This window comes from Anopheles marshallii, chromosome 3 (assembly GCF_943734725.1).
Source record: "Anopheles marshallii chromosome 3, idAnoMarsDA_429_01, whole genome shotgun sequence".
NCBI lineage: Eukaryota > Metazoa > Arthropoda > Insecta > Diptera > Culicidae > Anopheles > Anopheles marshallii.
In genome coordinates, this window is record NC_071327.1 from 70,217,786 (window position 1) to 70,244,442 (window position 26,657).

At 43.4% G+C, this 26,657-nt stretch overlaps 4 protein-coding genes and 2 non-coding genes across 6 annotated transcripts; 3 read left to right on the forward strand and 3 right to left on the reverse strand.

Annotated features, from left to right (window-relative positions):
• Positions 1 to 1,348: 1,348 nt before the first annotated feature.
• Positions 1,349 to 1,513, reverse strand: LOC128716550 (U1 spliceosomal RNA). Its single transcript, XR_008410034.1, has one exon. It is a non-coding gene; the product is annotated as a U1 spliceosomal RNA (small nuclear RNA).
• Positions 1,514 to 1,985: 472 nt separating this feature from the next.
• On the reverse strand, positions 1,986 to 2,663 carry LOC128713953 (respirasome Complex Assembly Factor 1). The gene is made up of 3 exons (XM_053808828.1): positions 2,556 to 2,663; positions 2,260 to 2,363; positions 1,986 to 2,181 (listed from the first exon to the last, which is right to left on the reverse strand). The coding sequence occupies exons 1-3, from the start codon at positions 2,661 to 2,663 to the stop codon at positions 1,986 to 1,988; spliced, it is 408 nt and encodes a 135-aa protein (XP_053664803.1).
• A 459-nt stretch (positions 2,664 to 3,122) lies between these two features.
• Positions 3,123 to 3,616, forward strand: LOC128713558 (39S ribosomal protein L52, mitochondrial). The gene is made up of 3 exons (XM_053808419.1): positions 3,123 to 3,168; positions 3,229 to 3,362; positions 3,431 to 3,616. The coding sequence occupies exons 1-3, from the start codon at positions 3,123 to 3,125 to the stop codon at positions 3,614 to 3,616; spliced, it is 366 nt and encodes a 121-aa protein (XP_053664394.1).
• A 43-nt stretch (positions 3,617 to 3,659) lies between these two features.
• On the reverse strand, positions 3,660 to 4,682 carry LOC128712179 (uncharacterized protein F13E9.13, mitochondrial). Its single transcript, XM_053807074.1, has 4 exons — positions 4,610 to 4,682; positions 4,467 to 4,549; positions 4,059 to 4,399; positions 3,660 to 3,993 (listed from the first exon to the last, which is right to left on the reverse strand). Exons 1-4 carry the CDS (start codon positions 4,680 to 4,682, stop codon positions 3,660 to 3,662), a joined length of 831 nt encoding a protein of 276 aa, XP_053663049.1.
• A 426-nt stretch (positions 4,683 to 5,108) lies between these two features.
• LOC128716551 (U1 spliceosomal RNA) lies at positions 5,109 to 5,273 on the forward strand. The gene has a single exon (XR_008410035.1). It is a non-coding gene; the product is annotated as a U1 spliceosomal RNA (small nuclear RNA).
• Positions 5,274 to 17,186: 11,913 nt separating this feature from the next.
• LOC128711748 (lateral signaling target protein 2 homolog) lies at positions 17,187 to 19,864 on the forward strand. Its single transcript, XM_053806634.1, has 2 exons — positions 17,187 to 17,276; positions 19,169 to 19,864. Exons 1-2 carry the CDS (start codon positions 17,202 to 17,204, stop codon positions 19,862 to 19,864), a joined length of 771 nt encoding a protein of 256 aa, XP_053662609.1. The 5' UTR covers positions 17,187 to 17,201.
• The last annotated feature ends 6,793 nt before the right edge of the window (positions 19,865 to 26,657 follow it).

Below are 26,657 nucleotides of genomic sequence, written 5' to 3' on the forward strand. Positions count from 1 at the left end.
TTACTGCCAAAAGCATATGCAGACACGTTGTGTTGCACAAGTTGCGATCTATTTTCTTTTATTGTTTCTGATCTTTAGTCGGTGCTCTCCTATTGTGAGTGTTTTAATGTGTGTTATGTGTTTAGTGTAATGTAAGCCTTTTTTTTGTTTAGCTGTACTATCGCCACACCCTACGGTAGCTCATTGAAAGACTGTTATTATTGTCCTCCAACATTTTTTGGTAACGGAACAGGTGCGTTATTAGAACCTAGCATGTAAAAGACTATGAACGTTTGTTTTTTGCTAACTTCTTTGCCTTCGTCCAGGGCATCTTTTTTACGGGCAGGAATGTTATTAAAGGCTGCTGGTAAGGTTTAGGGGTTAAGGGTACTCTAAGTGTGGCTATCATACGCAACATACACGACACAGTGTGTGCCACAGGTACGCAGGGGCGAAATGACATGTCAGAAAACAATTTAATGCAGAAATTTCGGATGTGTGTTGGTTCTCATTTCGTCTAGGGCGGAAACACGGTCATCGATTCCAATGCGCTGCGATTTTCTGTATCTCTTTTTGTTTTGTACAAGACACATACATACACCGGTGTGAGAAGAAGAAGAAAAAGGAACTGTGCCAAAATAAGGATAGTAATATGCGAACAAATCAGCTGCAAATAACAAAGCATTCTAGAGGAGTAACCAATGGACGTCTAGAGACATCGATAATCGTACATAGTTGTCATGGTGACGAGTAAACGAACCGCAACCGCATATAGACCGTTTAGTAGACTAGATCACACATTAGATCAATTACACACAGACCCCCACACTTGAGCATTATACTCAGAGTTCGAGAACGTAACCACGGTAGAGAAGTTTGATGATTTCGACATTGAAAGTTGAGCACAAATATATAAATGCTAAGTGTGTAATGAGCTCCAAGTTCCATTGTCCCGTACTGCCGAGAAGAAACCCATTTCTGTCGCGCATAGAGATGTGCGTGGCTGTGCGTATGGGCAATTGCAGGTGCAGCAGCACTTTGTGGCACTGACAACGAACCCGGATAGTATGCTATCCCTTGAGCCGACACTCTAATAGAATCACACGTTAATAAACAATCGTATGTATTTTTCCGTAGCTTAGACCGTTTGTGGGTCGTTTCGAATAAACTAGAGCAACACGAGATGAGCGCAAGCCTCCAACAGTACTACACTCCAACAATAAAATTCCAGTGTTTGTAGATTTTTAAAAAGAGCAATTGATGGTCTTTAACGAACATTGATTTGTAGTCCGAATACGGCTGGTTCTTTCCAGCAAGACTGCGTCGAATACTGTGTGTGGTTATTGTTAAATGTTTGATGCGTCTGAAATCGGGATGTGCGCGGACGCACTTCCCGGCTACCAAAAATTGCGCATACGAGTTATCCACGTGAGGGATAATCGCAGGGGTCAACCCAACCCAGTGTGCAATGGAAGAGCCTCGCCCTGGGGGAACCGCCTTGCTGATCACGGTAACCCCTATGCCAGGTAAGTATGCTTTCTGTCACGCACTCTGGCCCACCCCATCGGCCGGCTACATGCAGCCCTAGCGATTGTTAACTGCCGCTCTACCCGTATCCTTCTCATCTCTCGCAGTGAACGCATCTCATCTCAGTTGGCTACGCATCGTGAGAACGGCAATGCACTTGAGAGGAAGATGCATGTTGTGAATTTGTTAAAACGTTTGATTTTGAAAGCAACGGGTTTATGTTATTTTTTTGTGTAATTAAGACATTGAATAATTCACCACATTATGTTTCTAGAATCCGGATGACTAAGAACATTTACTTACGATTGATTCATTTTACATTCTTTATTTGGTTGTTCCGTGTTGCACGCGAAAAAACTGCGCAATACGGGGTTTTATTTGATGAATGTGTTAAATAAATTAATCAAAACAACGAGCTCATTCTCTTCCTTCCGCTTTACAAATCTCCCATGCGTGAGTGTGTAACAATGGCTTTTTCCCTAGAGACTCTTCTCTATTACAACGCTATCGAAATGGACGCCGGTGTAGAAGATAATCCACGTGACCAAAAAGCACGCGAAAGATGTCATGAACCCTTCCTTCACCACTTCCCACATGCCGCCGTACGCATCTTCGTCAATGTTCTGGAAGCTGGTGCTGTACAGATAAACGGCACCACAGTTCAGCAAGGCAAACCTGTAGAAGTGATTGAAAGGGGAGATGAATATTTGTAGATTTTTTCTTAATTTTGTTATAATAACATCAAGAACTTACAAAGCAAGCGCAACGAATCCTTTCAGTGGAATGAGACCCATTACTATTCCAATTAGAATGCTTAGCACCTGCCGGGCCCAGTATACTACATCCAGAAAATCATCCTGAAAGAAATGCAAACATTATGTGGGTATGAGTGTGACGCGTTTCAGCAGAACATGGATCTCTTCTACACTTCTAAGATTCTACCAACATCAAAAAGGAGATATAAAATAGCTTCTACATCATTCGATAAGCTACTAATCCTAACTAGCGTTTCAGATGGAACACCGCAGTATATCGAAGAACAGGTGTACCTTTTCAGCCCACTCCGAATTGGGTTTGATAGCACGGTTCCACACTGAAGCGATGTGAGACTGTTTGGTCTTCGTTGCTTTATCGGAATTGGCTGTTTTAACTACCATTTTTATTGATTAAATGCTCGGTCTTTGCTCAAGTGGTACCATTCACAGCACGGTAAAATTTACAAAGTTCCACACAGGTCGCTTTTTATTATTATTGATATTTATCTTCGATCAATGTCAAATTTGACAAATATGTTGTGACATCACAGCTAGGCATCTATACGCGTAATTTCAGCACTTGTACGCATCATTTGAGTTGAATGAGCGGGAAAGCATTTTATTCTTTTAAATTAATTTTTACAATGTGTACTCCTATTCAAGGGGAGGAAATGTTGGATAAGGTTGAGTTTGCATGACGGAATATTTTTTTCGCTAGATAATGCAATGTGTCTAATTTTCTGCGTGCACCAAACAGGTGAGGTACCAGTGTGCAGAGATATTTCACCGCTGTTGTCAACTTTCGTTGCTGTTGGATAATCAAAATAATAGAACCAGAAGTGTGTTTTGATACTGTGCAAAATGCCGGTGCTTAAAAATCTATTATTTATACGAACTTTCCATAAAGGTAGGCAACAACTCGTGTGGCGTTACGTGTGCATAAATAACTTATAATCCTTTTCGACAGGAGTCCAATCTGCTCGTGGTGCCGCTGTGCTGAATGTGGAAACGAAAAAATGTGTTCGGAATCCAAACAAATCCAGTCCGCTAACACACCTTCCTGATTACACCTTTATGGATGGGCGGGTAACACCCTTTGGGGTAAGTTTTTTTATAATAACCGGTTGAAATTATCAATAGCTTGAAATGATCTATTTCTTCATCCACAGTCCAACCAAAAGAAAAGGCTTATTCAACAGCGAGAAATTGCCAAACAAATCGTAACGCTGTCCAAAGAGGTGGACTTTGCCGTAGAACGACACAATCGACAATTGGCGGAGGCAGAAGAAACCAAACGAAAGCTGTTGGGTGAAAAGTTGAAACCGAAGGGACATTTATTATTGAAGAAAAAGTAAAAATAGCTTTATTTATACGAATAAAACGTTTAATTGGTAGTAGTTAGCTCGGTTGTTGACAACGCAGCGTTTCTATAGCTTTCATGAAAGATTGTACACGCGACCGGCACAGCTCGGCACTCCAATGCCCCTTTACCTTGAAATGGGAACCAACGATTGCTGCGTGTGTTAGTGTCCAATAATTGGGCAAATTATCAAGCGTTAGGCCCGAACCAATGATGAGTGGCAAAGTGGTATTCCCTTGTAGAGCTTCCAAATCGCTCCGTTCGGCACTAGAACCAGTGGAGCTTCCGGTTACGATTATGCCATCGGACAGAAAGAACTCAGCCGCATGTGCCGTTTCCGCGATCGATACATCACCCGTAATGGCATGTGAACTGAAAAGGAAATGAAATCAGTACCTTTAACTGAATGCAAGTAAAACGTCCCTCCGATTTGTTACCTATGCTTTTTCTTGATGTCAGTTATCACGAGGACATCATCCGCATCGATCTGTTTACGGTATCGCAGCAAAGACCCGGCACATGCATCCGTAAAACCTTCGTCGGCCATGTGACCGAAAACGAACCCTTCTGCGCGGACAAACTGCATCTGGCACACTTTTGCCACGGCCAGTGCTTCGCGATTGCAGCCGGCAAGAATTTGTACCCCGCACGGCGTATCCGGTACCGTTTCACGTACTGCCAGCGCTACTCGGCTCATTGCAGCCGTAATTTCCGGACCGATACCATCGGCCGGCCGAATGTACGGAATGTCATGCATGTTTTCAACCAACAGTCCATCCTACGGGGCGAAAATAAGTCTCGCTGAGCCGGCGCCGAGTAGTTCGAGTGTATCCAATCAGGCTTACCACACCGCATTCCCGATAAATGGTAGCTTCGGCACGCGCTGCACTGATAATGCTGTCCATGTTTCCTTTGTACAGGGGAGTTCCTGTGGGTAGGACACACTAGTTATGTTTTCCGGAGCAGAATTTCAGTTCCTTTCGCTTACCTGGTAATGCCTTCACGTGAACCATTCCAATGATGGGAAATGGTTTAGCAAAAAGAGATAAAAATCGGGACATTCTTTAACTGCGAACGACGGTGCAACGATTTGTTAAGGTTCGCTAGCCGGCTTTTGACAAACGCAAAACATTGGGAAGACCGGTTGTCAATTGCCTTCGCAAGAGAGCGGACATAAAAAGAGAAGAGTTCGGTGCAGTTTTGAAAGAGTTTTAATAATGTTTTGGGACAAAAATTAAAAAAAAAAATTCGAATTACAATAAAATTCAAGTAAGTACAAAACAGCTCCATGGTACAGGAGAGGCAGCAGCAGGAGAACCGTTTTTCCGGTGCATAGCCAACTGAGATTGAAAAGCGAATTCGCTCACGCAGTGAATCCGCTGTTTTGTGGTGTGAGTTGAGAGTGTTACGGGTAGAGCGGCGGTAAACAATCGCTAGGGCTGCATGTAGCCGGCAGATGGGGTGGGCCAGAGTGCGTGACAGAAAGCATACTTACCTGGCATAGGGGTTACCGTGATCAGCAAGGCGGTTCCCCCAGGGCGAGGCTCTTCCATTGCACACTGGGTTGGGTTGACCCCTGCGATTATCCCTCACGTGGATAACTCGTATGCGCAATTTTTGGTAGCCGGGAAGTGCGTCCGCGCACATCCCGATTTCATTCTTAGACAAAACTATTGCTACTAGTTACATTATATTGTGTCGCGTGGGGTGTGATAGATGTCTGATATCTTTAGCGTGTTTTAGTATCAGAATGATGATACAAGTTCTGTGCGTAGACAACTGATGTAACAGTTACAGCAAAACTAATCAGACATACCGCACTTGTCGTACACTCATCAGTACTTCCCACAAAGGTTGGCATTACCTATCAACAAATAAATACTTTAATCTATTGAACCGTTTATTAGCTATCAACATTTTATCAACAATCAATATTGTAAAGACCTGTTTTGTTTGAGTGCCATTTGAGACGATGGAATGGAGTGTATACGTTTATCTTTAAACAATCCCTTCAACGTCTAGCTAGTGCAGACTGCTTTTTTATGAACCAATAGACTGAATTGCTAATGTGAAACTATAAAACATTGGAGTTGCATGAGGACCTAGGGCTGTAAACCAGACAAAGTGTCTCCTACGCAGTACGCATTGAACTAGAATTTAATTAAGTTTGAGTTCCACAGCGGCAGAACGTGGAACTAGTTAATATACGGTAGAACGCTTTACATTCGAATATTTAACAGCTTACAGTGTTTGATCGATGTGTTATCAGTTCTTCAATATTGTAGTTCAAGATGAAGAAAGATAGAATTCACAAACCCTTTCTGCTACGGATTAAACCGTGTGATGTTTTATTTTTGGTGGTTTTGGCAGGGTGATGATCTAAGAGAGATTTTTATAGAATTGACATCAAACAAACTTATTTTTTGGTACCGATTGGAATATGCAAACATTAAAAAAAAATCCTACATTCAGATCCCTGTTTTTGTCATTACTGTTTATTAGCACTTCCTCAAAATCGCGTGACCGCGTTATCAACGGAAAATGATAACGCTTTGTCACTCAGATCAAAAGACATCAAACAGTGTGTCATCGAAAATGCGCCACTCTCGGCAAAGGTTTTGCCTGGTATCGGAATGAAGTCTTCGAAAGCAAATGTCCGAGCGGCTTATCAGTCGAGACATGTGCATTCAATAGTAGCCGTTGCATAATGAGTAGTTGTCTGCTGTACAAATTATCCATCGTGGGTGACATGACTGTCCACTAAAGTCATTCCCATCTAGGGTAGGAGCTAGTGTGCTCAAGTGATTCGAAATCATGCCAGATCTAGAACTTTCCGGTCGACAAAAGCATTGTTAACCGCCGTGATCAGGCCAGTTGCAAATTGGCGATCCCTGTCGTATGATTCCATTGCATCACGCCATATGGTTTTTTTTCTGTCGTCGTATTCCCTTTCTTCTCGCAAAGCCCAATCGAATTAATAAAATATGCGAAACACGAAACGACGACCTAGAACTTTCGTAATACTTGTCGCTACCCGCAGAGGATGCGAGTGGGAACTGCATGCTAGCGAGCAGTTCATATTTCAATATTACTTCACCGAACCCTTGAGTGTACCATTCTATGATAACGGATTACACTTTCACACATAAAATCAGAGATAATAACACCAAACAAACTAGAGTTATTTATCATAAATCGGTTCATCTTCATATCAGGTTCTCAATCTTCTTGATATTAGTGTTGGTACATTTGATGACGAGTTACCTCAAAGGATAACGGATGCATCTGATGGCGTAAAGAGGATCGAAGTATGAAAGGGTTCAAGTGGACCAAAAATGGAGGCAAAAAATCGTACGATCATACGATGTTTGTGGTTCCTGCCTCCAGATCCTCGTGGTGTTTCATTCCGCTTCTGCACTGTACCATCGTTTAACAACTCTCTTGCTTTCATTCTTTTCTTCCTTTCTGCTTTGGTCTGATGTCTTCGGTCTGATAATTATCCTCCATTATTTATGTCTATTATAAGAAAAAGTGTACTTCACTAAATGAGACTTTCTGATTCTGGGCTCGGATTGACAACATTTGCAATTGATTGCTTTTAAAATTGATAGCTGGTTTAATAATATTTCAAATGGTGATACAAAATGGAGTTTTTAACAAGAATGTATAAAATTAATTTAATTATGAAATCTATCGTTTGATTAGATTGCCGGCCCCTGCGTAGTTTAAAATTATAAAATATTTAGTTGTAATCAACTAATTATTAGTTAATCTATAAATAAAATAGTGATTAATAAAATTAAAGTACATTAATCTTGGACAAGCTTCTTCTAGCACGTTCTTTGCTAACGAGTATTTGGTTTTAAATTTGAAATATTTTTCGTCACAAAACTTTTGTCACATACCGTTACCGAGCACACACACAGCTACAAAAAAGAACAAATGTTTTGGCATGAGAAAGTTTCACGAATTTTGCACACACTAGCACGCTTGCCTGCCATCAGCCAATCAGAGAGCCGAATGGCCGATCAGCCGATCCGTTGAAAGAGCCGGTATACGTATGGCTCATATTGGCAAGAAAGAGAGGCAAACCGACGCTTGACAGTAGCAGTGTAAATGTGTGCGTAATACAGTGCATGACAGAATGGTTCTGCTGGTAATAAATTACAGCTTTTTCGGTGGAATTTATGGTAAAACATTATGCTGTAATATTTTTATGAAGTTGTACTTGAAAACAATTGTAAACAAAATACATTTCCACTTCGTTGAAGCAGTTGTGTACACTTTTGCACGATAGTTGTCAGCTTTGTTTACACAGACGGTGTGCGCTGGTAGTGTGGTGCACTGTACCTCTTAGTACGGCACGAAACGTTTACCTTCCGCGGCAGTAACGTATTTTTTTCAATTGGAAATCGTCCGTCGCGTCGCGTAGGTTGTGTGTCCGCGAGAGAAACTCAAACGGCTCGCCGCCCCCGTAGCCAGGAAAACGAAATTCATCCTAAACACCTAAATACCCCCGGGTATAAGTCAATCGTCGAAGGAAAAGTCTCCGTACACCTTGCGTAGCGCCATACCAAAGGTGAAGGCTGTCGTCGTCGTCCCTGTGAATGATCCAACAATTTCGGCCAAGCAAAAGTTTCGTTTTCCTCTGCAGAACCAACGTGTGTGGTTTGTGTGCGTGCGTGTGTGTTATGTGTTTGTCTCTGCAGTGTGCAAATTGCAGTGTGGCATGTGAGGCATTGGCAAGGCAACCGAAGCAAGTTAATATAGGAGCAGTTAAACAAAATATCAGAAATATCCGCTAGCGCGCTCCCCAGCATCAGTGCGTGCGAAAGCCAGAAAGGGCGTACAACGAGAGAAGGCCAAAGCAAGATAGAGAGTGAGCGGGAGAGCAAGATAGAAAATCACCAAAAGTAAGGAAATCCCTGCAATCGGTCGGATACGAGGGAAAAACACATTTGTACAATCGAAGTAGCTCTACCGCATTCAGCCTCCATAGTTCCATAGTGTGACGAAGAGCTGGGTGGGTTTTCCGGTAAAAGTGTGTGTGTGTATTTTTGTTGCCGTGTGTTTGTGTGTTTGTGCGCGCTCGAGTGTGCCTGACGAGAAGTGTTAATTATCGGAAAATTTGGAAAATCCGAAGCAGAAAGCACATTGTTCCTGTTGGTACAATAATCTATAAAATCCACTGCACGATATCCAATCTCTCCGACACACCAAGCGCCATACAGGACGATGAACGGTTACACGGATCTGCCCACAAACATGGAAAACAACCGGTAAGTTTCATCCAGAGCACGCGGAGTCCTTTCGATGTGTCCGTTTATTTATCTCTTTCTCCTTTTCGGTGAGACTGCCGTGTCGATCATCACTGCAAATCGTCGATTTCGCGATATACACACGGCTTTGCCAGCGTGTTTGGCAACTGGTTGGGCTAATTGCTGTTTGGCCCTGGTGGGGCACATTTATCGATCACTCACGCATAACGCACCTTCGAAACGAAACATGATCGTTCGCATGTGGTACACACCGCACCGAAGTCGTTTTGTTTGGGGCCATGGTTGACTAGATTGTTGGATATATGCATACTTTTCAGTAAGGTCGGCACATATCAGTTTAGCCTTCAAGTCGCGCGTTGCCTTAAGGTCAGCACATCCAGTTATGTTGAAGTAAAGTTGCGTCTGAAGCAGTGCACCAACTGCACTTTTGATCAAAGTTCGTGATCAGCACGCGTTGTTCATTTTAAGATATGCAAGACACAAGGCTAAGAGTTGAGAATTTCGTTGTAGATCGAGGCAGGATTCAACCGAACAGCAGTTGAGCGATGATTCAGAAAATGATTCAACAGCTCTTGACTGTTGCAAATGCTGCTGATATCATCGCCCCAGTTCTTTACAGGCCCTACCCAAACGATCATCGATGAGTTAGAAAAACGGTACCATATCTCACGGCATCCGTCCGGTAATGATAACGCCCGGCTGACTGGCTAGCGGTGGTTTGAAGTGTCAAATATTGCCTCACCGCTCTAGTGTTGGAGTGTGTCTGTGTGGCGCACCGTATGCTAGTGCGGTAAAGCATTTTTTTTCGCTTCTGTACCCACTTGATGTGCTTCGGTGCATGCGCACTAGACGCGTTGCACCTCGCTGGCGGAACATACGTACACATGGCCAGTGCCTACTATGACGCTAGAGATGTGTGTTAGCTTTTGGGGTGAAGGGAAAAAAAACCACTCACACCAACGTACTGGCGGCTTCTATTGCTACACACGCCGTTGCGTATTGGGGTTCCGCGTCGATCAGATGATTTTCTTCATTCGCGCTTCACACGACCAACGCGTGTTTTTTTTTGCTTTCTTTGACTCAAACGGTATCGAGGGATAAAGAAGAACAGGTTACAAAATGTGTGAGCCACGTATAAAAAAAACACACACACACATCCACTCATACACAACACAATCTGTACAAAAAAGTCTTCTAGCAGAAGTGTGTATCACGTGAATGGATTTACACTGGAGAGCGGAGCGGAGCGGAGGTATCCAATATTATGGCACTGGAATGTTCCGCACTTTTTGGCTTCCGAGCCTTGCGTCCGAGTGTGCAAATTTTAAATCCCCGTCTGGCTGCGTGTAAAAAGTGACATGTCTGAGGTAATAACTTCTAGTACAGTTGGTCGGGACAACGCGATAAGCGCGATTAGAGTGTGACTGTTGGGCTATAAACTACAAACCCACAGGGGTTATTACAAATTATCGACCTGCAGTACCGGCAGATGGTGCATCGGATCGTCTATCTGTTTGCAAGGTATTTTAGCGATAACATAACCGGTACAACCAGTTAATAACACCAGTTTTGATAACACCCTGTGCTAAATCATGCGACATTGGAATTTGCCGCGCTGTTCCGATGGCCAGGAAGTGGAAAAAAAAAATTCGCGCTGTGTAGGAGGTTTTTTTTCTGTTATACAACTCAAGGAAGAAGAATGGCACAAAAAGATGACCGTAGAAGGAAACCGTCACAAAATCAATCGGCAGGTGAATTAATTATTCGCTTACTGGGTCAAACTTTAAGCGCATTGTTTGCAGCGATCGTACAAGTGGGACCTGCTGTCAACCTTCTTCTTGTCCGTCATGTATGTATAATTAATGTTATTTTTCAACTGTTTGTTTACGAAAAAAAACCACTCCGTTGACCTGTGTGTGCCTCATCAAGCCGCTCGGTCAAATCGTTGCAATTTAAATGCTGATCGAATTAAAACGTTGGCCATACGCTGCTTAACCTGATGCCCTACCCGCCTTAAACCTGTGCTAGGAAGAAAAGGGAATGAATATTCAGTTATGACCGTTTGGTGAACCTTTATCATACAAAGAATATGTTATACTGATAGTGGATCTTTACTGTAGTCTATGATAACCTTAGTTTGTTAATCTTTTTGTGTCTTCTGGCGGATTAAAAGTTGCCAGCTTTCCATACAAAGATTGATCTACTAATAATAATTGGTACTTGGTGGTGGTGCCGGCCCCAGACGACAGGACCAGTCCAAAATCTCACCCGGACTGACTATACAGCTACGGGCAAATTAAGTCCAAACAAAGCCAGAAATGGCAGAGCTAGACGAGCTCTTGAGGTTGTTGTGCTGATAAAGAAGAAGACGTTTTCCGAATAAAAGTTCCGATTAGCTGCACGGCAAATGTTTAAATCCAAGGTTTTTTCTAGCCGGTTTTAGGCCATGTTTACCATATTTTAGTAATGTAAATCAACTTTATGAAAGTCCGAGATGTTTCAAATAGAAATTCCAAAGTCTAAAGTTGTACAAGAAATTACTCCGATAAAGTTGATAATAGCAGATCAAATGTTGCCAACAACAAGTAAACAGATCGATAATAGCTCGATTGTTTGACAGATACCTACTTAAGCTAAAAGCTTTCTAACTTAAGACAATAAAACCTCCACTATTGGGAAGGAGGAAGAGATCTTGCGAAGGACATTGGCACACCTTCAGGGCATCTTTATTAAGGTACGGTCACTTTCAAAGGAGTCCCCACCTGTCCTTGGAAGGATGAAACGACCCCAACCGGGAGGTCAGCAATGAACGGCAAAACAACATAATTCGAAACAACTTTTACTTCTTGGTTGCCTACGACTGATCCGCTCGAAACCATTCCCGCCACGGTGGTTTTATGCAGCTTTTGTGTCTGCAAAACCGTAAACAATTCCAGAGTGTTCTGATGCTGCTCGCAATGCTGAGTGGCCGTTTGTGAATGGTTGTAAATATTTGCCGGAAATGTGTGTCCCGTGTGTAAAACAGCGGCAATAAAACGATGCTTTTAGCGATCGTTCTCTCTCTCTCTCTCTCTCTCTCTCTCTTTCTCTCTCTCTCTCTCTCTCTCTCAACTCTTCTTACACCAGATGTCTGAGGCAATACTATTGTGGAATATATGTTTGTGATTACAAACTACAGATCTTGCCGTTATGTCACCACTTGCCTGGCTATTTGTCCATCGGGGGGACATTTGGGGTTTCGCTAAGCATGTCGAGGACACTCCCGCCAGCGTACGGGAGTGATGTCCACAGCATCGAAAGTTGTCCGAAAGTTTCGCAAAAAAAAAATCATCCGACCGTAACCCGGTTACGTCCTGTGTATGAAGGGGGGTTTTGTTTTGTTTTCTTTTTTTTTTGTTGGTTTTGCCATTCCAAAATTTGTGGAACACCGCAATACATTCAGCAATGCTGGAGCAAAATAAAAGAAAACGAAAATCGGTGGGATAGGTCTACAACAGTATCTCCTCCAACAGTTCTTGTCTGGCGATTAAGATTTCCATCCTCCAGCTGGGGCTGGGAATGGGTTTGGGTGTGTAGCGTGGGGGGGTTGGCGTTTGCAGCATCGCCGGTCGCCTTTCGCTCCAAATTCCTCGAGCTAGTCGTACGATGGCTGGTCAATCGTTTATGTAACACCCATTTGAAGTTGATGGAAGCTGATGGAGGACCAAAAGCAGGCGATGCGGCAGCATTGAGCAGGTTACGATCGATAGAGAGTTACTATCGATCAGGTAGTGTGAGTGTTGGGGCCACCCCAACCAACCTAGAGATCCGCGGTGAGCGGTTTGCTTAAGATTGCTTGAATTCTAATAGCAATTTTTATAATAGTCTTCAGGCTCCGAAGGAAATGACCGATTGCAACCGATGTCGCACTTACTGCGAAGAACTGCACCGTAGGGTAGCATGCAAACGCTACGTGGTATCTCGTGTGTCATTGTTTTATTTTTGGTTGCGGCACCGATCGCGGGCTGCTGCACTTGCCTCGTGTCACAAAATACCATTCACCTGCCGACTCAAGTCAGCACCGTGTCGTGTCGGTGGCGTGCTTTGTGGCGTACGCCCCACAACGTCACCGAGAGATGGCTGTTGCGGGCGCTGCTGTATCGCGTCCCGTAGCGCATGATCGACGATGAGATCGCGTCGCGTTCATTCACAGTTAATTTTTGCCAAGGTCGACCGAGTGAACGCCGCGACCATTCCTTGGACGGTCGTGTGTGTGTGTGTGTGCGCACACACAGCATACAAAGGTGGACCGGTCGCGGACCCAGACTACTAGCACCATGTAGCGTGCGGTGGATCGACGCTGGCGGTGAAGCAATAATCCCCCAAACTCGTCCCCAACCAACCATCACCCGCAGTGTCAATAGTGCGTTGCTGGCTTAAGCTCGTAGTAGGGATAGATCTTCGACGTGTGTTGCACCACAATCTCGGCCGAAGCCAGCTGGACGTGAGGGGGGAGAGGGAGAGCGTGGATCTAGAGGGTATGCGCGGACCCGTTCGATGGGGTCTAAAGTCGTAGCGAATGTGTTTGAGCATTGGTGGTGGCATATTTAAACACGTCGTAGATGAAAGCGAGAGTAGCCGAGAGATTTTAAGTCGTATAGAGAAGAACAGGCTTTCATTTGATGAGGGGGGAAAAAACATATTTACCCAATAGTATATGTTTTCAGGCGACAGGTAGATGTTCAATAACAACGAAAGCGCGTGCCAGTTGTTTGTTGACATATCGTAATATTGTTGTGAGAATAACCTGTGCGATCATCGTGACTACATTCGCTTATATTTTCAATGTCTTATTGAAAGCATACGTACAATTTTACAGTTTTGCTCCCTTGCAGCAAAGGTCCTTTAAACCGTTCATGGTCAGGCATCTGTCAATCTAATATCCCACTATTTCCGATGGAAACCTCAACTTCATTATTCCACCTCTAGTTGCTATAACGTTGTCACTATTTTCGTGGACAGTCGAGAGAAACCTGTTACGGGCTGGGTTGTTTGGTATCATTCTAATGACATGACCTGCAGTCTCTGGTGACTAGTAGCTGGACTTCGTATAGAGTTCATTTTGTAAAGAACAAGCCCATGTGTGTGAATACTCGGGCTATTAATGTGCTTTACAGTCCCATCTTCATTCCGTAGGGTGAAGTTCTCTCAGACAATAAAAGGGCCGATTAGTAGTCATCATTCTAGCATTTATGAAGATACATTTCATATCAATGCTGTTAGAAGTGTTGAATTTCTACGAGCTTAAACTTTTGGACAATTGCAATTCTGACACCGCATATCTGTACACTACTTTTATGTAAATTGTAATATTTGGTTGATCATTTCTTTTCCTCCTCCTCGAGATCTTCCACTCGATCCCCAAATAAGCATCTCGGGAGAATGAGGCTCAATTCTGGAAGTCTGGAAAGATTAAACTCTGAGGTGTCTTCTACATTTGGTGATAGTAAAGAATCCCGACAATTTTTACCGATCCTCTGCATAAAATTGATCTTTGCTATGTTGGGCATATCCCATAAAAATTAATGGTGGGACTAACTAAAACAGATTATACTACGAGCTAATCAAGCGATATCGCTGCGGGATTTCAATTTTGACGATATGTTTTTAGTCAGCTGATCATGTTAAGATATTTAATGCTCGAGAATCTCTTGCAAAAACGATGAGGTATAAGAAATAAATCAGAGTAAAAACGAAAATTCACAATGTCACCATTACCGGTTCCACTGTCTGTGGCACACGGACCGTTATGTCGGCGCAGGTGTTTGATATTCAAGACACTGCGCCCAATTATGCGTGCAGTATCACTTGCATCCACAATGCCACCCCAGCACGCACACCGACCTTCCGGATGGTGTGGGCCCGTGCGCCTGCTGCTATCATAAACAAAATTACCATCCCATGCAGTACGCGCCTATTAGGGTCTGTTCGTGACAGCCGCCACCATTTGGCATGGTCGTCCGCTACCGACTGCCGGACCTTGAGACGCTTGATGAAAGAGACTGGTTTGTCCGTTAGACGGAGGTAAAGGAAGGCTCGTGGTGTTGGTTCCTCCATGCGGGTACGGTACCCTAAACCATTCTGCCCACCCTCGTTGAGGCCATTTCCTTGGTGGTGTTGGTGGCGTTGGAACGGTCCGGCTGGACTTTGGAATGTCACACTCCTCTGGGTGAGCGTACTTGATGTTGTATTTTTTTTGGACGCGACACAATTTGACAATTGACCTCCAGCAGCGCAACTGCGTGTTGGCGATGGACGTGGCAAAGGTATGCAGCCTTTTTGGAGGTAGTTCCACGGAGGCGTTTCGTCGGGTGCTGCGGATACCGTTGGAGTTGGAGTTTGTAAGTAAGGTGAAGGATTGCGATGTTACGCAGCACGCAACAAGCCTGCCAAAATGCAGCGAAGGTTACGAGTGTGCAGGTTGCGATTAGATCGAATATCCACGTACCGTCGCACGAATATATGTGACAACGCCAGTACCAGTTTTGAACTTGAACGAATAATTGTCCACACCGGATTGATAGTACTGTTCGTGGAAAAATGAGCCTATCACACCTCAATGCTAATGGTATCGAGAAATAAATGTTCGCAAATATATGGCCACTTCATCCATTACCCAACAGGGGCTTTTGATACTCATGCAGAGTAAATTGTTTACATACATACGTTGATATGATTCATACGAGATGAGTAATCTCCTGTGCTTATTACAGGGTTATAAAGTAAATGTAGTGTACATTTTGAGTTATATTTTGGAGATTACAACAATACTTTTCCCTTCTATCTGACATTACCAATGTTCTTAATTTGTCACCCGCTCCGTTGCGGTAACAAAACGACCCTTTTGCCAAGGCATTTCATCATTACTGACGGATCAATAGAGAGATATCGTTATGTGATTCGGTACCCGATTGCACCTGCCATGACCGGGCACGATTATGTTTGTCGTGTCTGCGGTTCCTAGTTTGTTACGCCATCGTAACCCGTTTCGCCGTCGCTTGTTCCCGAGGCAGTATTACCGCTAGTCCAATTATCACACTCGCAGGTCTACGCGTGGAGAGCTAGAATGGCAGAAGTTGTTGTTGGGCGAAGATTGGGTCAAAGGCAAACCTACCTGCGGTACTGTTTTCACTTGTAACTTCAATGATTTCTCCCTTAGTTCGCGTTTGAACTTGAAGGTTGTGCTCAAATATTTGGGTCCATCGAAGTACACGCGACTTTCGAGGTGTGTTCCACCTTACAGCCGCTCCCGATAAGGCGCTTCCTTTTTTTTGCGAATCTAATTTAGACGCATGTTTTGCTTTAAACTTTTGTTCCACTTTTTCTTGCGCTGAGCTTTGAGCTGTCACCTGCTTGGGTGCTTTATTTTATGAAGAGACCCCTCCCCGTCAAGCCAACCAGACATGCATGTAGGAAGGCACCGATGTTTGGAACATACACTTGTACGGTTTTGTAGATCGGCTACGTAAGGCGAAGCAAGAAGAGGGGGTTGTGCAACGGTGTACGTAAACGTGGACCTTGAGGCCTTTGCATATGACGCTGTGCTACTTCTTGTGGGGGAATGTTTTTCGTCGTAAGCGCTGGTGCAAAAGCGCACCACAAACCGCTGGCGTTGTATTCGAGTGTGCAAAACAAGGTTCGCGGATGCTTCAGAAAGGGCTCCGAAACACAAACTCTCAAAGGTTGGTCAAATGTGCTGCGAGGTAGCGGAATTTTGCCGTGACATTTATGAAGAGTGTTTTGGAGTTTGGAGCAAAATGGGTGTGAGACATGACAAGAGTGCGAAGAGGAATGTTGTATCTCGATGCATTGCATGAATTTCTTTATTAATTCATAACTTACCACCGGAATGCTTTCGATGATTAATGAGATATTCTAGGTCCTCATCATGAAGGTTGATAACGTTCGGGTCATTTACGTCATTATTACACTTTTTTATCGATTAACGATCGGTTAGAGACGTATGCGAAACCATACGTATAGTTATCGCTTGACTTGTTTCTCGTTTGATATACTGCGATATTAATTGCACCGATCCTTCATAACATCTGCCCTTGAAGTACTGATATCCGGCTGTCGCTCACCTTCAATATCCTTCACATATCTATATAATGTGTGCCGTAATTAAGTGTTGTTTTGTATATTGAAATGCTTCATGTTTCTTTTTTTCGGTTTTTTTTTTCGCCTTATTTTAGAAACTGCTTGCGGCGGATCGCCCGACACGATGACCAGGAGTTCTCTAAACAAAGTATACTGAATGCCATGGATAAGTTTGTCCGAAACGTAAACACCATGGACGAAACGATACTGGTTCCGTGCAGGTTAATGGATTGCAAGGTAAATTGATTGATTGTTGAAATGTAATTCAAGAGGTTTTGTTTTAAGGGAATAATATTTGATTTTGTGTTAAAAAAATATATATATCATGAAGTGTGTAAAAAGTATGGCACTCGTGTGCCGCGTAACTCGGGAAATGACTGGTAAAACATTGGAAATCACTAGATAAAATATTCGTTTTCCTTAACTTTATCGAAAAATCATCACAATTGATAAATAGTTTGTACTACCCAGTGAGACAACTGCTCGAATGGGTAAATTAACAGCGCGCAGTCTGACCTCTCTTAATTGGGGTACTAAAATATGTGTACTAAAAACACAAGTTAGCTCTTCAGTACGCTCAACTTTATAGATAATCTTTGAAAGGATATCATTATTTATTGAAAAGCTGACAAATCCTACAGTTTTTAACATTACTGTATGTTTTGTTCAAAATTGTCTAAAATTGGTAATGTGAAAATAAGTAAATATTTTACACTGCTCAAAGGTAAATGAACAATTTGGTTCGCAAAGCTTTGCCTTTCGCAGATCGTTTCCATTTTTCAGATGCTCTGATGTGGCAATGGCCGAGGTATGCTGGTTGCTAGCAAGCCGCCTAGGTGGGTCGCTTCAGCAGCAACAATGAATAAGCACGAAACGGCGGCATTAGTTCGGTAGCGTTTTGTCGTGCTGGCAAATGGGGTGGTGTTGGTGGTCAAAAGGCAAGAAAGTGTTTAGTTGCTTTTGCTGCACATTGAGGCGGGAGCGGCGCGCCATTCGTTAAGGTGGCCGGGCCTAATGGTTGCTTTCTGTGGATCGGAGGTTTGCAATTTTCCCCCGTGTGCAATTTTCGCCCTTCTCGCACGAGTGTGGCTACACAAAACAAAAAATCATCCGACATTTTTTCGTTTTCGCAACTCCACATCCACAAACTCCTCGGCTCTTTTCAGCGGTTTTCGTTAATGTGGATTGTTGCATCAACGCGAGAGAGCAGTGGCCCTTACACGATACGACGATGCATTTGTATTTCCTTCCTCCTTTCACTGGCTTTATTTGCTGGAGCTGTGAAAGCGAACCCTTTATGGGAATAGATAATTTTGAAGACAACTGCTCTTGCCCGAGTGTGGCAAATTATCAGCTGTGTGGTCATTAATGGGAATATTCAAGCCAGCGCGGTTGTGCAATGGATCGTATGCATATGCAATCAATATAATTAAATGTCAAATCTGATAACACAGAAATGATAATAAAAGAAGCACTATAAATAATCTTTAAAACATGAACAATAAATGTAACATTTGGAGTATTTTTCCAAACCTTTGTAAAGCCCTCGCATACTTGTGTGCATCGATCCCAACGATTGTTGCATGTAGAAAATCGCACGATGAAAAATAAGTTTCTCTTTTCGCGTCTTTGTGCATATTTATGCTACCAATCACATTGTTGTAATAACGGATTTTTTTTTCATTACAAAATGAAAGTGAAATCTTTTCAATCGGCTCATTGTGGTACTTTTGCAACCGTCTTCCGTTTTGTTGTTGCGCTTTGTAATCTGATGACAAGCTGTCTTGTCAATTTACAGCAGCAGAGATCACTCCGAGTTAGATACGCGAAAATTGTGTTATTGGATACAAGCTTCTTGGTCATTTTTTTGTTAGGTTGAGGTCCTTGACTGATGCATGATGTTGTCTGGAGGACCATCCAGATAGTGTCGAAGTAGTAGGAAAGCGAAATGTTTATAGAAAGCTACCGTAAACCGGAGGTGTTATTGCAGGTGTTTGCATTTATTTGCTATCCCAACATGACGTCCAATTGTAGTTCTCCATTAGTAGAAATTTTAGCGAAGTAAAGAAGCATAAAAGCTGGTGTCTAATCTTTAGTGTTTTGTTGTTCTCTTTCCTATCGATATGTAGGTTGGTGATGCAACAGATACCGTGCCAGCCGCACCGAAAGCACAACACCATGGAGCACATCACGGCAAGAAGTCGAACCGTGCGTCGATACGCGAAACCCTAAACACTTCAGAACTGTTCGCGCTGTACAACATGCTGAAGGTGGTGAAAGTGGATTTGCTTTGGGGACGCCAGGATGCGGAAGACAGTGTCGAGGAGTCGGTGGTAATGGGTTGTGCGACGAAGAGCTCGACCTCGTCCAAGGGTAACAGCAATAACACTGACACCACCGGCACGAACAACTCCACCGCAAATAGCACTAACAGCAGCAACAATACAGCCACGGACGTGACCACGAGCACCAACAGCAGTACCGGAACCTCCGTCTCGGTGACCGGAAGCGAAAAGGTGGTCGATGCGAACAACAGTCCCGCTCCGATGACGGCGACATCGGCGAAGGGTCACAATCGACGCCCGAGCACGGTATCGGTCGCATCCTCCAACTCGGCGAGCACGCTGAGCGATTCCGACAGCGAAACTTCGGCGGAAAACGATTCCGGTATCGAGTCGGAAGGTAACCAAGAGCAGGACCGTAGCGCCGAGCTTGCCAAACAGTTTCGCACGCATCTGATCGGACTGTACCGGTCGCTAGAGCAGATGAGTGAAGCCGCCAACTATCTGACGGCACGGTACCAGAGCGATGTCGGGCCGGTTTAGATTGTATTGCGCGCGCCTGCCTTTTACACATCTCTCTTCCCACTCGCCGATGGGTTTCTGCGGGGCAGTTCGTCAGCCATTGGACCCCGTTTTGCTGTTGTAGTAGTCGTCGATTGCTAGTGCACCACCGAGTAATAGCCGAGAGATGGCTGTTGGTTTTCTCGCGGACAGCGCAGCGGGTATGCATTTCCGGTTGGTTCATTATGTGTTTCAAGTTTTATGAGGCAGTTATTCGGACACTTTCCACAAAAGGGGAAGGTATTCGAGGACACCATTTCCTAAAGCAAATTCACCTGAAAACCTGCGATCGTAAGATCCCAATTGAACGAAAGAGGATCATTTTAAATGACAGCGTGTGTTAGTGTAGTAGAAGGAACACAATGAACCAAACAAATCCTTGCTAACATGAACCGGCAGGATATGAAGATCTTTTTCGTGCCGGAGCAGCAGCAGCAGTAGAAGAGAGAATTTGAGGTACGGGATTGTGTCAAATACCTTCTGGGTGATAGACTTCATGATTGTAAATTCGTTTAATCGTATATGTGATGTAAGCGCGCGTGAGGAATTGGTTTTACAAGAGCGGTGAGAGATAAAAAGAGAGAAGTGCGCGTGTGTGTCGTTGAGGCAATGATTGCAAAGAAAAGTCAGCTGGGTCGATCATGAAGGTGAAAACAAGACACAGTTAAGCATAGAAGACACACTAAAGCAGTAGACCAGTAGAAACGTGTAACATAGAAGACATCACTGCTGATTGCTGATTTGCTGCGTGAAACTTTTCTGGCAGATTAATGCTCATATGTTGTAGTCCACTTTCCCTTAAAAAAAAAAAGAAAAACCACACATGCGTGCTCTCGCGTAACGATCCTAAATTGCAACCCTGTTCCCATTACCTGGAAGATGGGTTGCGTACTTGAGACTTTCTTTTTCACAAGCTTTATGTATATTAAATTATTTATAGTTTCCTCCTGTACATTGTTTCCCGGTTGTAGCGAAAATAGCATTCGCCGGAGAGTATTTCGGCGCACGCGAGATACACGGTCCTGAATGTCATTTGATTTGGTTTGGGTGAATGTGTGTGTGTGTGTTCGAATATTTAAGTGAAATCATGGATTTTTTTTCGAAAGGTGTAAACATATACTTTCGACAGTATGGCATGCATGGTGTGACTGGTATATATATACAGCATAGAACATGTACCTTAACAGCGACTGCTTTACGACGAAAATGCATAGAGGGTTCGAAAGAGCGGTAGCATTATGACATTCTGAGAATCCAACTCCAAATTGCATAATTATCCTGTATCCACATCACGACGTGCTCATTTTTGGCGTGCAACGCTGCAAAAGCAATAGAAGAAGCTATGCGTTGAGTTGCAGATAATAACTTATTTATTCCTGGCTATCATTAGTTTGCATTAGATTTGCATGCGTCCAGTTTATACAAAAAAAAAAACACTCTTTTCCAACCACCCATCGGAAGATGAAGCAAGAAACAAATAGGAAAAAGGGGGCAATAAAGTATGTACGTTTTTTTGTTTTGTTATTGTTACATATGTCCAAACATTATTGCCTTCATTTGCAAAACTCGTGCACGGTTTCGGGATTCGGTAAATGTTCAGAATAATGTATTGTTTGCATTCTGAAGGCAAGCAAAACGATGCCCAACAAGTCTTTCATATCGATCATCGGTGCAGCATTTCAGAGACGAAAGCATTTAGTAAGTGAAATGAATGAAATGAGAAGAAAAGAAACAAATTGGGCGGGTCAGGATCACGCGGATGTTTGAAGAAGGAGGACGCTTAGATAAAAACGGGGAAACCTTCTCAGGACTCCTTTGCACCAATTAAATGCTTGTGCGTCATGCCGGTTGATCGAAACGTTAGTTTAGGTTTGATTAATCCAAATAGTACGTTCATTTCCATATCATTCATCAGTTTGCGTGTGCGTGTGTGTGCAGCATGTTGCGTGGGAGTCGAAAGAACTGCTACCGTAATGCATACTCTGGTACAAGAGACATAACATAATGGTGATTTAAGCTTTAGAATAAGCCTTGCATTATACGTTTTGTTTGAATTTGGTCAATGGGTCAAATCGGGATAGTGTTAAGCGCAGTCATGGTGATAAGCTAATCACGTCTAGATAGTGGTTCCGAGTGGGGTAGGATCGTGTTTGGCAGTTGATTCGCATGGGAGTATCTTTTTTCATTATACAAAAACAAAACGATTCATGCCATTCGCCGCTGGCGAGCTAGTATGAAACATCAAAGGGTGATATGCTAGAGCTAAAATGGTTTTGTTTTTCTTGTGCCTCAGTAAAACAATATTACGCATGTGTCTTCGCTGTCATTCATTTGCTTTATAGTGCTCCGTTTTGTTTTTTCATTTGTAGCTAGTGAGTGTTGGTGGTAAAACAATCACAATGAATCACTGTAAACGGCGTCATGCTTATAGACGATTTCAGCAGCGTTGTGTTACAGAGAAGAGAAAGTTCTTCTTTCCTTCCCTCCAATCGGTGGCTTACAGTAGCACCAAAAAGATAATAAAATCATTCCGTATCATTAATCAAGAAATAATGCAAAGAAACAATAATTTTAGAGCACAACACAAAAAAGAGAATGAAAAAGACGGATAAAAAAACAGAAAAATATTCAATTTAAAAGAAGTTAAAAACAGGCAATATGTGAGAGATTGAATGGAATGTAAAAATTAGCAAAAAAAAAACGTAATTGAACAAGAACGTGATAGGATAGTGATAAACAAGGATATGAAAATTGGAAAAGTTGTGCAAAGCGGCGGTGGAGCAGTGATGTAAAGAACATATAATAGCAAAACAACAATTAACAAGTGAAACAAAAATAGCGACAAGCAAAATGTTATCCGATAAAGCAGAGCAGCTAGAACGAAAAGAAAGTTCCGTAGATAACAAAACAGCAAAGTGCTTACCCCGACATGCGACAGGCGCATCTTCAATTGTTTCACGCCCGTTGCGGAAGGATAGAGATACGGGCTCTCAGAGCCTTTTGCTTCGAAGGAGCAGAATCCCTCCCGGGCAACGTTAAACCTCGAGCGAGTTAAGCGCGAAACGGATAATTATTTCACTAAACACACGAGTTGTGTGTGTGCTAACCGAAAGCAATCGAACGAATATTCCAAGCAAAGCAAATGACGTCCGCACGCAAAACATACACGCGTGTAAAACAAATGACATGCGCGTGAAGATGATGAAGTAAAAAACAAAAAAAAAAACAAACAAACCGGGCGCGCAGTGTAAGTCAAATTGTGTAAAGTTGGTTTAGTCTATCTTTAATGAGAAACTAGTGAAAAGAATCTGAAATGAAACGCGGGAAAAAATAAAACGTGACATAGCGAGAAAAAATATATACATATATTGAAATAACAATACTATCGGTGCTTTGGTGTGCTTCATTTAGCGATATAAAGTGATGAACGAAACGGCGGGTTGGAACTGTACGTGGTGTTTTTTGATGAAGCTTTAATCACTTTCAAGATAGATGAAAGTGTTGCCCAGCAATGTTACGCTTTTACCTTGAGAAACACTGTCGTGGAGTCGGGAAGATGGACAATAACAATATTATTCTGCTGTGAACGGTAGGTACATAACATAACCAGCTTTTAGACAACTTGTCAATTTGTACTTGGGTGGTACTATGAAATAAATGATTTGATGATTTCGTTTTATGAAATGATAATTTCGTCGTTGCCGACAGTCTTCGTGAAGGATCATTCGACGACGATAAATTGGTGGGACCAGATTTGTGTAAATTATTATGAGCTGTTGAAGCGGGACGAAACCATCACGATATTATGTTATCAGAAATCACCAGCTGCGCAGTTGATTAGCAATTCCAGTAACATGAGGACATCGAGAAATGGTTTGATTTGTGTAGTGCTTCCAAGGACAAGGTGCTCTTTCGATCAGAAATTCGGAATTTGGCAGAAAGACGGCTCAAAGTCGGTAACCGATACCGATAAGCAATGTTCGAAGTGACCCCAGTGTTTTCTATAAAATTACCATAAATCTGCGATAACTTGCAAAAACACGGACGCCACTTAGTTGACCGGACCAAATATGAAATGCATTTCTTCTTTCTTACATCCTCCCTAGTCTACTTGGATCACATGCAACATTTATGACATTGTTTTGTTTCGAGAATGATCTTAAAAATCTCTTTCCACCAGAGGTTAATTGCGAGCGATTAATAACGAACGCCTAGCCGTGATCTTGATCGCCTTGGTGTAAAGTCCAGTTGCCCAGTTGTATGATGAAAGCTCACGTGGAGAGTGTGTGTGAGCAGTGAATTAGTGTGACAATTTTTCATCACGTTGGAGGCCGTCCAAAGGGTAGAAACATTATCTTAAAAACCCCAAATCTATCCAAGCTTCCGTTTTTTTTTTGGGGTTGGCCAACTAATCGGTGTGGCCAATGGTTTAGTTTAAACAATAGATTTTTCTGGGTGTTTATGAGCATGAATTATCCTTTCGGAGTTAATTTTTAATCTGTGCACCTTGTAGAATTTCTAAAAAGCTTGGATTAGTGCATAGCGACTACCTCGGCTGTATGGGATCATCAAGCGATGATGGGTCAAGGCATACCGGCAAACACTGAAGTGAGCGGAGAGAATGTGATACTCTGTTTCAGTCACTGTGGGTGAACGGTTTGTGGCAGCTCGTTGGAATACTGAAAACGAGGGGTTTGTTTTGTTAAATGCACCTGCTGCTGGTGTGCTTGCTATGCAACTGCGTGCCATCGATGTTGCAGTAGGTGACCATTGGCCTGATTTGATGGCATCGCACTCGGTTGAAAGGCAACTGATCGATCGATGGTCGGTGATATATCGTGCACCGTATATATCCTCTGTGTCAAAGATCGGTTCTCACTGTTTCTTCACACGCAGTGCGCACCAAATGTGCGGCACATTGACGAAACAGAACAGCCGTTTTGCATACTGTGCTCAGCTCAGTGTGTGGTGATCGATTTATTTGTCGCAAGCGATCGATAACGATTGCCAAAGCAGCGTGTCGGGGTCAAAATGGCAACGTTTAGAGGGTCCACGTCGATGCATTTTCAGTAGGAGATCGACGGGAACTGCTTCGTGTGCACAACACTTTGAAATTCAATTACAAAAATGCATATCGTAGCTTTTACATGCCTATTGGATATTCATTTTGCTACTGAAAACACTCCTCTGCAGCAGGGTCTTTTGGGGTCTCACGACTTCTTTGGCTTTCGTTAAATTTGTTTACCTCTATAAGTTGGATGGTGGTGTCAAACCTGTGACGATCCGAGCGAGATTTGATACCTGGCCCTGTCGTGTGGAAATCGACGCAGCTGTCACTCAACCATCGAGCGAGCCGACATTCCACTATGTTCAGTGTACATAAAACACATGCTCCAAAGGTTAAACGTTTTGTTTAAAGGATATAAACAACAATTTCGACTTCGTGTTAAAAGTCTACCGAGAACACAACGTGAATACAAATGAACACAATCTTTACAGTGAGATACGACAATACGGACAAAGATTAAATTTGCTCTTAAATTATCGAAAAACAAAAGGTCTTTAATTAATTTTATTACAAGCGAACAAAGCAGAGGGTAAAATCCACCTTGAGGCCACCTTGAAGCGTAAAATGGACGGCCAAAAACCATTTCATTTCGTTCGTGCATCTAAGGCACATGACACGGCCAGCGAAATGGCTTTGCTATCGACCGAATCTGGCTCCAATCTGACTGCGGAGTTGAAGTGCATTTTAATCGAATTAGACCGCCGAGCCAATTGTTTTAACGCATGCCAGCTTTACGGAAGTAGCGATGATAACGGATAACCTTTTTAATATCGTACGCGGCAGAGATCTTTCGCCTTGATCGTTATTTAACATTGAACGGAGCTGTAGGTCGTGTAGCATCACCGAGCGCGCATTGATGTAGCGAAGCGTTTGGTTAAAACTTCGTGTAACTGATAAAACAAAACCACCTGCTGATGTATAATAACAACAATACATACATGGATGCCTTAAAAAAAAACCCCGTAGCAGACACACACACCGTACGCGACCGATTCGGGTTGGGTTGCAGTAATATATTCAGTCTGACTCTGACATACCGTGGTGTTCATTATTGTGATCTTATCAATCGGGAACCCGGGTTTGCCGCTTGGCCGGTTAGGACCGGTTACAACGCATCCACCGTCCGCCTATCAATTGCCCACGGTTATTGTTCAAGGCTTTAGGAAGCGGTTTACATCACAAGTGGATTTTTCGGTTCGGGTCTATGCCCTAACCTTGTCGGGTTTTTCGGCCAGTAGAGTGGGGGAAGGGAGCGAACAGAGCAATAAATTATTAGCAAGATGAATCGCAGCTCAAACCGGTGCACGACACATTACCCAGCCGCAGCATTCTCACGCCGACTGCCGATCGGGCTCATCACGTGAAGATCACGTGGTCGCAGGCATCTTCGGGTTGCGCGCTTATCGTACCGCAGCAGCAGGCGTGTGCATTCGACGCGACATCGTTCGCTCTCTTTCCCCGGTGGGTAGCTCTCTTCTCGGCACGGTGTTCGCGACGGGCGTCCGCATGCTCATCGTGCACGATCGAAGGCTATGCACCGGTCCGGAAGCCGCACCACACATGTTAATCAGTTTTTCACTGCGTTGGTTCCGGGTTGGACTTTTTGGACCCGGACTGATTTCGGGCACGGACCGCGATGCGTCCCGTCCCATGTGATGCGGGCATGCTTTCTCCGGGCTGAAGGAGGACTCCATGACCTTCACGTCC